Consider the following 12,113-nt stretch of genomic DNA (forward strand, 5'->3'; position numbering starts at 1 on the left):
CTCGCGAGATTTCCCGCCGCCCGGAGGAGGGATAAAAAGCTCTCGCGAGAGCGGCGGCGGGTCCCGCGCCGGCGCCGCGCGCTGGAGGTCGTTCGAGTCACCGCCGCGCCCGCCATGTTGTCCCGCATCGCCCGGCCCGCGCTCCGCCGGGGCCTGGCCACCTCCGCTCAGGTACGGCCCCCCCTGCTCAGGTACGGCCCCCCCTGCTCAGGTGCGGCCCGCGCTCCACCGGGGCCTGGCCACCACCGCCGCCATCGAGCCCTGTGAGGGAGGAGCGGGGCCCCCCGCCGCCTCGGCCTCTGTGAGAGGGCTGAGGAGCAGCCGGGCCCGCCGGTCGGGGCCCTCCTGTGTGTGGGGCTGAGGGGGTGTGGGTGTCTCGGCGTCGCTCGGTCAGCGGGGGCTGCTGTGGGGAGGGCAGCGGGTGGGGGGCTGGGTTCTGAGGTGCTGGGTTGGTTGCTGTGTCTGCCTGCCCCGGGAAACAGCACCGCTCCGTGGCTCTGGGGCCTTTCTCTGGTGTAAACTGGGTGGCCAAGTCGGTTCGTTCTAAATGAGCTTCCCTTTCTGGCGGTGTGCAATGGGCTTGAGAAGCAATTTGGCTTCCTTCCTTCCTCTGCTGAAACACGCCCTTGTTTTCAACATGTATAAAGAATTAAAGCTGGAGGTTGGTGCTTTAGCCATAATCCTTCACATCCTGAAGTCCAGTGTGTGTGATTGGGAACCAGGGGGAAACTGGTGCTGCTTGGTGGGTCCACAGAGACTGACCTCTAACATAAAGAGCTCCCAGTGGCCTCTGACAGGATGATTATTGTGGCTGTAAAGATGTGTTCTGCAAGAAAGCTTTATGTAATTATTTTCATAGGAATCAAGTTTATTAGCAACGAGATTTTTGACCTCATGGTATCAGTGGAGCCATAAATGTGAGGCACAGCAGTGACTAATGTTAGACTTTGCTTCTCCTTGTAGCATTTCATGCTAAATTGTTGCAGTAGCTGGGAAACTGAGCTTAAGCTGATTGAGCTTCTAGGTAGATTATTTCTTGTCATAACATAATAATTGGGCTGTTCATGTGGGGGCTTGGAGCTGTTGTGGCTTTATCTGGTAAGACAGAGTGATAGAGAAATGCCCTTATCAGCAATAGCTGTATTAACTTTGTCTAATCTCTGCAGCAGCCTCTGGTTGTCTGTCCCTTTGTGCTGCCTTTTGAAGCTGCTCTGGACTTCCAAGTCAGCTTTTCTCTTATCTGGTAACACTTTCTCTACAAAGAAGAGTGCAGACATTTTCAAGAGAGAGAGGTTTCTTCCAGAGAACATGTTAGTGTAAAATCAGTTCACCAGAGCAGCAAAGCAAGAGTTGATTTTCTTTGCTTGATCCAAGCTGGTAATTGTAATTATTTCATGTTCTCAGGCCTCAATCTTGAAGCAGCTGCAGGTGTTTATTTCAGGAGTGCACATTTTCTTCACATGGTTATTACATTTATTGTAACCCATTACATTAGTTGATTTTTCAAGTGGGAAGGCATGTTTCATACTGGCAAGGCAAACCAGAAAAACCTGCAGTTTTTTCCCTAAATCAGGTCTAGCTCCACAGGGTGGCAGGTGTTAGTCTCAGGCAGACTTTCCATCTGAAGGCAGATGGTCCTTTTGTTTTCTTGGCCTCACCATGTTTCCCTTTTGAGCTTCAGATCACAAAAGAACATTTTCCTTTCACTTGTCCTACTAATCAGCCTCAAGGATTTTGGGGAGGCTGTCATGGTGGTCACTTGCTGTGGGCTTAGGCAATCAAATTTGCATAGTGCTTGATAAAGAAATTGAGAAACAGATCTAAAAGCAAAGGAAGTGTGGTGAAATCCCCAAGGTCACTGCTGCAGTAGCTACCAGCACATCTCTCCTGTGTGTTTGCCATCTTTTTTATTTTCTTGTTTTTTCTTTTCCCCCCCTCAGAACAATGCCAAGGTAGCAGTGCTGGGGGCCTCGGGGGGCATTGGGCAGCCCCTCTCCCTGCTCCTGAAGAACAGCCCCCTGATCAGCAGGCTCAGCCTCTATGACATTGCCCACACTCCAGGTGTTGCAGCTGATCTCAGCCACATTGAGACAAGAGCCAAAGTTAAAGGTACTGCCAGCTGATGGAAAGGATCCTCTTGGGTGTCTGTGAGACTTGGGAGATGCTCCTTGCTTGGGAAAGGGAATTTTCCTCTGATCCTGAAGCCTGGTATCCATTTAAGTAGCTTTTCCTCGAGGGGTGCATGACTGATGAAGGTTTAGCTGATGAGGTGGATGTGTATGGAGATCAGAATGTGGTTGCACTGAAGGGGACGTGAATGACTTGAATGCTTAATAAAAGCATCTTGGAAAAAAGTCTGAGTGTTGAATTTAAAAGTTTGGCTGCAAAGAGACTTAACATTCCCTGGGTGTCTACATGGATTCTGCCTGCTGCTTTTCTGATGGGACATCTGTCAAGTTCTGATGACATCAAAACTTAATCTCCTGATCTTAATTTTATCTGCACATCCCCAAGGGGTTACATTCCACTAGAATGTGCCTGTCTGCACTTCTCTGGGGGCACTGACTGTAGTGCCCAGCTGGGGTTTTTGGAGAGTAAATACACAAAGCAGGAGGAACTGAGGGTTTTTGGAAGAGCTGAATGTGACATTTCCACCCCCCTCACTCTGTAAGATTTGAAACAAGGATCAAACATCAAAGAGAAAACATCTATAATTACATTTTTTGGCTTTTCAGCAAAAGTTTGAATGGAAGGCTAGATGAGAAAAAGAATTTGCTACCTCTGGGTGTAATTTTGTATTTCCAAGTGTTAGATATTTAATAACAGGCAAAAACATAACGCCTGAATGTTTCCCTTTCCAGGCTTCCTAGGACCTGAGCAGTTGCCTGAGTGTCTGAAGGGCTGTGATGTTGTAGTTATTCCTGCAGGAGTCCCTAGAAAACCAGGTATGTTCTCTTTGTTAAAAAGCCCTGGGGCTGTGTCTGATGCTTCAGGATGCTCTGGGGGTTGGCCTGGGCTGTAAGTGCTCTGTTAATGACATTGACCTGGAGCTGGTTGCAGTACCAGGCAGCTGATTTTGCCTCTGTTATATTGTCCCTCATGAAATGAGCAGAATTGGTTTCTTCATTTACTCTGCAGGGGTGAGGTGCAAAGACTTTTCCCTCCAGTGATCCTGAATTTCTCTTGGTGTTTCTTGCCCAGAGCTATATTCTAGTAAAAATACTGGTTCGTTGTTTTATTTCTTAGCAGAGTAGAAACAATCTATTTGTTTTATATTAATTGTTAGGTAACTTCTCAGGACATCTCTGAATGATTTCTGTTAAGCCTTTCTAGAATGTCTCTGACCTGCTTTATTTCTACTGTTCTTCAGTGTGCTTTTGGGAATGTCACACAATTCTAGGGCTTTAATGCCCAGCTCTTCCTAATTCTTCATTTTTCATGGTTAAAGTGGTTGCTACAACAAAAATGAGGTGACACATGACTGGCTGTTATTTTGCACAGAGCAGTAAACATTAAAACTGGAGGTGACTGCAGAGGGGGAGGAGAATTCATCTGAGGAGCAGGGACACTGCTCTGAGCACCTCTGGTGTGGGTCAGTGTGGCCACTTCATCCTGCCTTGGGGAAATACATTCTGACAATTTCAGCTGGGCTGTTTGCTCCTGAAAAGGCTGATCTGTCAGAAAGGGCAGTGACTTTTTATTAACCTTTGGAGCCAGTTCACTACTGCAGCTGAAGAGTTTTCTCTTGATCTGTGAAACCAGAAGCATATCTCTCTCCAGAGCAGAATATTGGGTTGTGGTTGCTTCCCCCTTAAGGAGCAGACTGTGGGTAACTTCAGATCTTGTCCTGAATGTGTTGTAGGTATGACCCGTGATGACCTGTTCAACACCAATGCAAGCATTGTTGCTACTCTGACAACTGCCTGTGCAAAGCACTGCCCAGAAGCCATGATCTGTATCATTTCTAACCCAGTAAGTATTTTCTGGAGACCCTGAGAATGTAGAGGGGGAAAAAAAAATCCAGGAGAATACTAGAGTAATCTACTTTTGACCAGTATCTTTGAGCTCTACAGTTAATTTGCAGAAAAGAAGTAAAATCTTGGTTCTACTAACCCATTCTTCTTGGCTATATTTAAGTCAGAGGAAGATTTGGTATAAAAGTGATTAATATCTTAATATCTGTATGACTGTGATTTTAATCCATGCTGCTGTATTAGCTGGAGTACAAGTCTCAGTAAGGGAGAAGGAGCCTTTGTAACATGAGTGAATAAATCATTATGGAAGATTTTTTGTTCCAGCCTGACTGTAAATTGCTCTTCATTTAGGAATTAAAATTATAAGCTACAGCTGACTTCAAGTTGGAAGTGTGGTTTGAGTTGTTTGTTGGCCTCTTCAGATCATGCATGGGCTTCATTATTAGGCTGGTTTTAATTAAAAGCTTGTCTGTTCTTGCCTGTAGGTAAATTCAACTATCCCCATAACTTCAGAAGTCTTCAAGAAGCAGGGTGTGTATAATCCCAACAGAATCTTTGGTGTGACAACGTTGGACATCGTCAGAGCAAACACTTTTGTGGCTGAACTGAAGGCAGGTCTTAGTAACAGGTGCTGGGGGAGGGTTATGGTGTGTTTTGGTCATTAGAAATATGAAAAATGCTTTTGAAACCACTGCACAGAGCCAGAGGAGCTCAGGTTTCTGTGGAGCTCAAGGCAAAGGCAGTGATTCCCTGTCTCCCTTTTCCAGAGGAGCCTGGGGATAGAGTTTCTTGCAAAATGTGGTTCAAGAGGCTTTGACCTTTCATTTTCATAGCTGTCCCCTGTCACTGAGCTGAGTGTTCACCTTGGTTCTCTTGGCATTTCCAGCCCTGCTGCTGCAACCAAAGGAGAGGCCTGAGTTGTAGCATGTGTTTGCAAGTCAAACTGCTGCATGTTAAAGGGTCTTCTGTGAAGTACCAGGAGGTGTAACAGGTCACTGCTCTTCATAGCCCTTCTGGAGTTTGTACTGGTGATGCTATTACCTGAACTTGCATGAATAATGTCCTGTAGCTGAAGTTGTCAGAGTGAGCTGGGGTTCAGCTGTATATATCTGGTGTGTAGCTGCCTCAGACTCTGCCCTGTGTCCAAAAACCTTGGGCAGAAAATGGAGCATGGTGCTTTTAAATGTTTCCTTCTCTGTATGCTGCAGAAACTGGCAAGTGTCACATTTCTCCTAGGGCTTAGATCCAGCTCGAGTAAGTGTTCCAGTTATTGGTGGCCATGCTGGGAAGACTATCATCCCTCTGATCTCTCAGGTATGTCATTGGTACTGCCCTGTGTGCCATCATGCTCATCAATGTGTTGGAGTTGATGGGAAGTGCCTTTGTTAAGGGGTGTAACATGCTAAGGTACAGAAAGGAGTCTTCCCTGCTCATGTAGCTGCTTTTCTCCTGAAACTGGAAGGCAATGAGCTAAATCCAGGTGCCGTTCCTGGGTAGTTTGAATAGTTCCAGCCTTTCTCCACTGAAGGAGTCTGGGATAAGCACTGAGGTGTGAGTGTTGAGATGTCTTGGCACTGTTTGGTTTGGGTTTTATTTTTTTGTGACAGGTATTTCAGGATATGAATACCTCCCTTCAGCAGGAAAATGAAACTGATTTTGCTGTGGTGGAGAAGAACCACCACTTCCACAGGCAGCATTGCAGTGAGGAGACATAGCTTGAGCTGGGTGAGGAGCCCTGCTCTGGGAATGACTCCCTGCTAGTCAGGGAGAGATTCTTTTCATGCAGCTGAGCCAGAATGAAGAGCAGTTCTTAAGCTGGCTGCAGCTCTGTGAGGAGGTGGCTGCGGTATGGCAGTCTGTGAGAAAAGGGGAAAAACCTTTGCTCTGCATGGGGGATAAAGTATTCTTCATTGAAACATGTTCTTAGGGAATAGGAGTGGTGGTTTTGAAGCTGCTGAATGCTGAGAGGGTGCTTTGGTTAGTCAGCTGGGGCAGACACAGCTGTGCTTAACTTGTGGAGCAGTATCTGTATCCACTAACTTCCTAAATTCTGCTAGCAGGCTGGATCCTTCATAAGGCTCTTGCCTTCCGCAATGACACTGTGACCCAAATATGTACAAGATGCTTTTTGAATTTCCTAAGGGCTGTTACATGCATGGGAGACATTGGTCTAATGCAGAAGACTACCCAGTAGCAAGTAACCATGGCAGAGACTTTGGTGCCAAGCTGTGGTTTGTCCTGGAGCAAGCCAGGCATGGCTAGGCTCCTGGTGCAGTCCATGCCATAACCAGCAGCTGTGGTGAGCTGTTGCAGCTGGTCACATCCTGCAGTCTGTAGGCTGGGGTTACTGAGGCTCCCCTTGGAGAACTTCTTGTGGTAGCTGGAATGTTACAGGAAGCATCGGGTGGGGGGCCTTATGCTGAATCTGGAGGGGTCCTGGTATTCCATGGTAACTCCTTTTTTCCAATCTAGTGCACACCAAAAGTGGACTTTCCTCAGGATCAGCTGGAAAAGCTTACAGGGAGAATCCAAGAAGCTGGCACTGAAGTTGTCCAAGCTAAAGCAGGAGCAGGTTGGTTCTTGAGTGCAGCCTCCAAGTCGTTCTTGTTGGCCAGCTGAATGGATGCAGTCTTCTTCAGTTTAATCTTATGTACAGCTGGTGCAGAATTGCCAACTGCTGATTGCAGATCTAGCTGCTCTGCCATGTCAGTGACTGCCTGAACTGTGGTTCTAGAAGCAGCTCAGTATGTAGGTAAGACTAAACACTAACTAGTCCCACACTACCTATGGCTTTAGAATGAATCTGCTCTCTCAAATTAAGTTGATTCTTACTGTATGTCTGGGGAATTAAATAACCTGTAGCTGGCCAGAAGCTGCTGCTTAGTCCAGCTGGCCAGGAGCTTGATCAGTGGCACTGCAGCTCAGTAAACATATAGGTTTGGAAGCCTTTGATGCTAAGCAAAGTATCAGATTTCAGTGTCAGCTGTTCTAAAAGGGATTTAACTTTTTCAGGCTCTGCCACCTTGTCCATGGCCTACGCTGGTGCTCGGTTTGTCTTCTCCCTGGTGGATGCCATGAATGGGAAGGAGGGCGTTATCGAGTGCGCCTTCGTGCGGTCAGAGGAGACAGAGAGCCCCTACTTCTCCACACCTCTGCTGCTGGGAGTATGTACTTCTGCTGAGGGGGCTTAAAACGGCAGCTGCTGACTCTGGTGGTTTTTCCACAGTGGTTTCAGCTTAGCCTGATGTGAGGTGTTGCTGAGGTGAAGAGCTGAGCCTCCCTTTGAGGGGTGTTGTCATATTTAGGGTTTGTTCTTAGGCATGGACCTCGTGCTCCACAGGGATGCTGCTGTCATGGTCTGCTCTGAGCACCAGGTCACCAGAGATTCAGACTTGTCTGATGAGGTCACGCTTGCCTCAAGCTGGTCCCTGTTTGTGAAGGACCTTGTATGATTGCCCAAAGTCGGCAATCCTGGCTCCTCAGCTTGCTCTGAGCAAATCCCTCAAATTGAGAGGCATGGGGAGCTACAGGGTTAGGATGAATAGATTCCTCTCAGGACCTCTACTGAACTCTGAAAGGAGTGTTCCTTTGGTCTCTCTTGCCCTGTGGGTGGAGGGGAAAACAAGGATGCTGCAGCCCTGACATGTCTGCTGGGATGCAGAGGATGATGTATGCTGTCCTCAGGGCTAGCTGCTGAGGGAATGGAAGTGGAGGGGGATTAAGGGGAAAGGGTTTGAATGTAGGCATGAGATCTCTTGCACTTCAGAGTGCAACTCTGAAGCAGTTTCAAGCCCATGGCAAGTGAAGGGCGTACACCAGAGGAGAGAAATTCTCTTGCCAAATGGTGGGTTTGAAGAGGAGGAGGCACAAAGGAGTGGTTGGTGTCAGTTTGCTCTTGAAGGAGCTGAGGGGCTGGCTGCAAGTTTCACACCTCAGTGTGAAAAGAATGAAACTTGTGAAGGCTGTGGAGCTTGCTCCAGATAATGAGGAGCCTTTTGAGTCCTGCCAGAAAGTACAGGGTTGCCAGACTTGTGATGACAGTGGTCCCAGGCTGGGTCTCCATCTCAGCTGGATAATACTTAATCAGAGCTGTTAAGTTATTCTCTAGGTCATTTGACAAATGGTTAATCCTAAAATCCTCTTTCCCTCAGAAAAAAGGAATTGAGAAGAACCTAGGTATTGGCAAGATCTCCCCCTTCGAGCAGAAGATGGTTGCTGAGGCCATGTCTGAGCTGAAGGCTTCTATTAAGAAGGGAGAGGATTTTGCAAAGAACTTCAAGTGAAGAGTTGATGATGGAGAGGAATTAACAACTTCCTTAATTTATTAAGGCATCATGTCACTTTATGACTTCGGATTCAAAGCTCATGCTTTGGTTGAAGTCTGTGTTAGCTTCATGATTGTTGCCAGTGCAGAGCCTAATCATCAATAAAACAGCCTCATTTTTTCAGTGTACCCTCCTGGGGTTGTCCTCATGTCCTTGTCTTCTGAAGGGAGAGGCTGCAGGGCTCTGAAGGGTTACCCACTTGATCTAGGGATGAACTAGTCTCTTACAGCAGGTGAACTTACTCCTCTCAGCTCTGCTGCTGCTGTTTTTTTGGCTTGGGCTGCTTCTTCAGTGCAGCAGCTGGGAAACCAGGTGTGACCAGGTAAGATCAAGATGGGGTTGAAGAGGCTTGTGGAAGGGGAGCTAAGTCAGCCAAGAGGTGTTTTTTTCAGGAGGTGAAAATACATCTTGTATCTTTGTGTTGCCTTAATCTCATCTGTAATTTGATTTTAAAAGTTAGTAAAAGAGCAGAGTGGTTGGAACATCAGTCCTGTTAAAAGAAAATAATTAAAATGCTGAGTGGCTTCTTTCTAGTTAGGAAGAAGAGCCTTGATTTAGCATCCACGTACATTTATTTTACGTTCATCCTCCTGTGAATATAAAAATAAATGTCTGCAAGAAAATGGTGATGACGAGTTCTGTTGCTGCCTTCTTTGAAGGTGAGCTTTAATGAGCAGAGCTGTTAATTCCCACTTCCTCTGTGGGCTGCTTCCCCTGTTGCTTTGAATGGCTTTAATCCATGTGGGTTGAATTCTAAATTGAACAGGCTTTTTGATTAGAGGAAGGCAAAGCCAAAGCCCAGCACCTCTGGAGGAACTGAGGGGAGTGTTGGTTTCAGTGAGAACCTGGTGTAGAAACTTCTCCTCAAGAAGAAACCTAAAGGTAGTAGATGCAGTTTGTTCACTGGTTGTTTTCCTCCACTGCTTGTGTTCTAATACTCTTGTGAGCTGTTTTTGTTTTAACTTGAGCTGGATCACACAGTTGTGACACTGAAGATGCCTTGAGAATAAAGTGCTTGGCTCTTTCCCTGTAGTGTGGGATGTTAAAGAGGACAGAAGACAGTTCTTGTCACTCCTCTGCAGAAATTCAATGTATCAAAGCTTGGTTTCTTTGCAGGAATAGTAATGAAACAGAAGTGTTGGCAGTCATTACTCAGCAGTCTTGGAACAAAGTAATTATTAAGGGGTATTAATAGAATTAGAGAGCTAAAGATGGTGTTGGAGCAGGGCAGGGGAGGGTGTTGGAACTGGAGGACACAGGAGTGACTGGCTGAGCCTGGTAAATGCAGCTTGGATGTTGTGTTCCAGCAGAACCTGGACAGCCTGTGGCAGGCTCTACAGTGGAGCAGGTCGCTCCAGGAAGGGGTCTTGCAGGCCCCACAGCAATTTTGTACCCAGAAATAGGCAGCCTAGGTTTTGTCAGATCAGGGGGTTGTATCCATCTGCCAGAGCTCATGGTCTGCACCCCTGGTGTGTGCTCAGTGGTCCAGGGGACCTACAGCAGGAATGCTGCAGGGAAAGCCTTCCCTCACTGCCAGGAGGAAAACAACACCCACCTGTTCTAGTCCTGCTGTTTTGGACACAGCAGATAGAGCAGATTTCTGAGTGTTGGGGATTTTTAGAACTTGAGGTTCATCATGGGGCCTGGGTTATTTGATCTGGTGTCAGCAGTCCACATGCAGCCAAGAATGGGGAGATGGCATGGACAAGCAGAAAGCTTCACTTAGCCCAGCAGGGACTCAGAGATGGGATGGGTAAGTGGAGCTGAGGTGGAGGAGGATTGTTTGCACCTGCTGACTTATAGATTATTCATGGTCTCCTTCAGATCCCCTTAATGATAACACTGTTCATTCCTTTCCTGCACTCTTTGGTTTTTGGGTTTGTTTCCTCCATCCCCCCAATTCCATGCCTTACGCTTGGAGTTGCAGCCATTCCCTGTGCCTGGAAATTTGCTCTCCTTTTGGGAAGGGAAATGAGACACCTTGTGGCTTTCTGCATGGAAGGCAGAGACAGGAGGACCTTGGATGGAGGTGAAAGAGGAGCATGTGGGTGTTCTCCACTTGGTCCAAAGTGCTGTGTGCTGCACTCTGCTGTGGTGGAGAACCTAATTGCTGTGAAGGCTGAAGATGGTTTGTGGAGGTAAGTGTAGGACAGAATCACAGTTTTTTGGTTTTTTTCAGTTGGAAGGACCTTAAAGATCATCTAGTTCCAACCCCCTGCATGGGCAGGGACACCTCCCACCAGCCCAGGTTGCTCCAAGCCCCATCCAACCTGCCCTTCAACACTGCCAGGGATGGGGCAGCCACAGCTTCCCTGGGCATCCTGGGCCAGGGTCTCACCACCCTCACAGGGAAGAATTTATGCCTGATTTCTAACCTAAATCTCTCAAAACCATTACCCCTCATCCTTTCACTGCAAGCCCCTGTAAAAAGACCCTCCCCAGCTTTCCTGGAGCCCCTTCAGGTACTGGAAGGTCACTGTGAGGTTCCCCTGGAGCCTACTCTTCTTCAGACTGAACAACTCCAGCTCCCTCAGCCTGTCCTCATCAGAGAGCTGCTCCAGCCCTTGGATCATTTTTGTGGCCCTTCTCTGGACACATTCCAGCAGGTCCACATCTTTCTTGTGCTGGGGGCACCAGAGCTGGACACTGTTCTAGGTGAGGTCTCACCAGGGTGGAGTAGAGGGGCAGAATCACCTCTCTCCATCTGCTGGACACGCTTTTGATACAGCCCAGGATGGAGTTGGCCCTCTGGGCTGCAACTGCATTGGTGGCTCATGTCCAGCTTTTGATCCAGTAGTACCTCCAGGTCCTTTTCAGCAGGGCTGGTCTCAAGTGTGACCTCCCCCAGCCTGTGTTCATACCTTGGGTTACCTGGGCCCAGATGCAGGACCCTGCACTTGGCCTTGTTGAACCTCATGAGGTTCACCTGGGCCCACTTCTCTAGCTTCTCCAGGTGCCTCTGGCTGGCATCTTGTCCCTCTGGCATATTGACCTCTGAAGATACGAAACAAGATCCCACCCCTTCTCATCTCTCTGAACAGATTCCCCAGAGGAGGAAAGGAGCTGGGGTGTTACCCCTCCTTGGGATGTGTAGGAATTAGCTGGGTGTGCTGAGATAAGCTGATGCTTTACCCTGGGTGGTGTTTCCTGGTGTTGTCTCAGACACTCGACCTTCATCCTCTGTCCTGTAGCTGCTGCCATGTGGCCACCACGCTGAGTCATGGTGCTCCCTCAGGTGCCTGCAGCCTTTGGCATTTACCTCCCGTGGAGGTGAGTAACCAGGCCTGGGGGAGGAGAAAACCCTGCCCTGCTCAGGGCTCTGGGATTTCATCCTGTTTACTGAGCAGGCCTTGGTCTCCATGGTCTTTAAGCATCTGACATCTTTGCAATGTCATGTGTATGCATGGAGCTGCCACCTCCTCAGGCAGCCCAGCTCTGTTTGGGGCCAGATGTCAAGGTACAGAGGAGATGTGTGTTAAGAGTAATAAAGATGTTCCAGAGGGCCACATGTCACTTGACCCCCCCCCCCACACTCCTGTGCTGCTGGGGCAATGTGTTGAAGTGCAGGAGAGGATAAAATGAGGAGAAGAGCAAATGGTGAAAGCTGGGGCTTGAGTTTTTCATCCTGATTGACCTCAGTATGTCCTGGGGGAGCTTCAGGTGGGATGACTGCAGGAGCAAGGTGCAGGCTGACAGCCACCTGTCCCTCATTCCTGGGGTGCAGATCTGCCACTCCTGAGCCCCATCTCACCCCTGGGAGGCTCCAGGAGCTGGCAGCAGCTTGCTTTTGGGTCGGGCTGGTACAGCCCTGCAG

At 48.2% G+C, this 12,113-nt stretch overlaps 1 protein-coding gene across 1 annotated transcript; it reads left to right on the forward strand.

Annotated features, from left to right (window-relative positions):
* The first annotated feature begins 52 nt into the window (after window positions 1-52).
* MDH2 (malate dehydrogenase 2) lies at window positions 53-8,427 on the forward strand. The gene is made up of 9 exons (XM_051635673.1): window positions 53-171; window positions 1,941-2,109; window positions 2,862-2,945; window positions 3,863-3,972; window positions 4,460-4,585; window positions 5,211-5,288; window positions 6,447-6,546; window positions 6,987-7,138; window positions 8,126-8,427. The coding sequence occupies exons 1-9, from the start codon at window positions 115-117 to the stop codon at window positions 8,255-8,257; spliced, it is 1,008 nt and encodes a 335-aa protein (XP_051491633.1). The 5' UTR covers window positions 53-114; the 3' UTR covers window positions 8,258-8,427.
* The last annotated feature ends 3,686 nt before the right edge of the window (window positions 8,428-12,113 follow it).

This window comes from Apus apus, chromosome 18 (genome assembly GCF_020740795.1).
Source record: "Apus apus isolate bApuApu2 chromosome 18, bApuApu2.pri.cur, whole genome shotgun sequence".
NCBI lineage: Eukaryota > Metazoa > Chordata > Aves > Apodiformes > Apodidae > Apus > Apus apus.

Excerpts from the sequence above, each read along its gene's own strand:
- MDH2 (XM_051635673.1), top strand. The coding sequence starts at position 115 with ATGTTGTCCCGCATCGCCCGGCCCGCGCTCCGCCGGGGCCTGGCCACC. Across the intron at positions 172-1,940 it reads GCCTGGCCACCTCCGCTCAG|AACAATGCCAAGGTAGCAGT; the intron begins GTACGGCCCCCC and ends TCCCCCCCTCAG. Across the intron at positions 6,547-6,986 it reads CCAAGCTAAAGCAGGAGCAG|GCTCTGCCACCTTGTCCATG; the intron begins GTTGGTTCTTGA and ends TAACTTTTTCAG.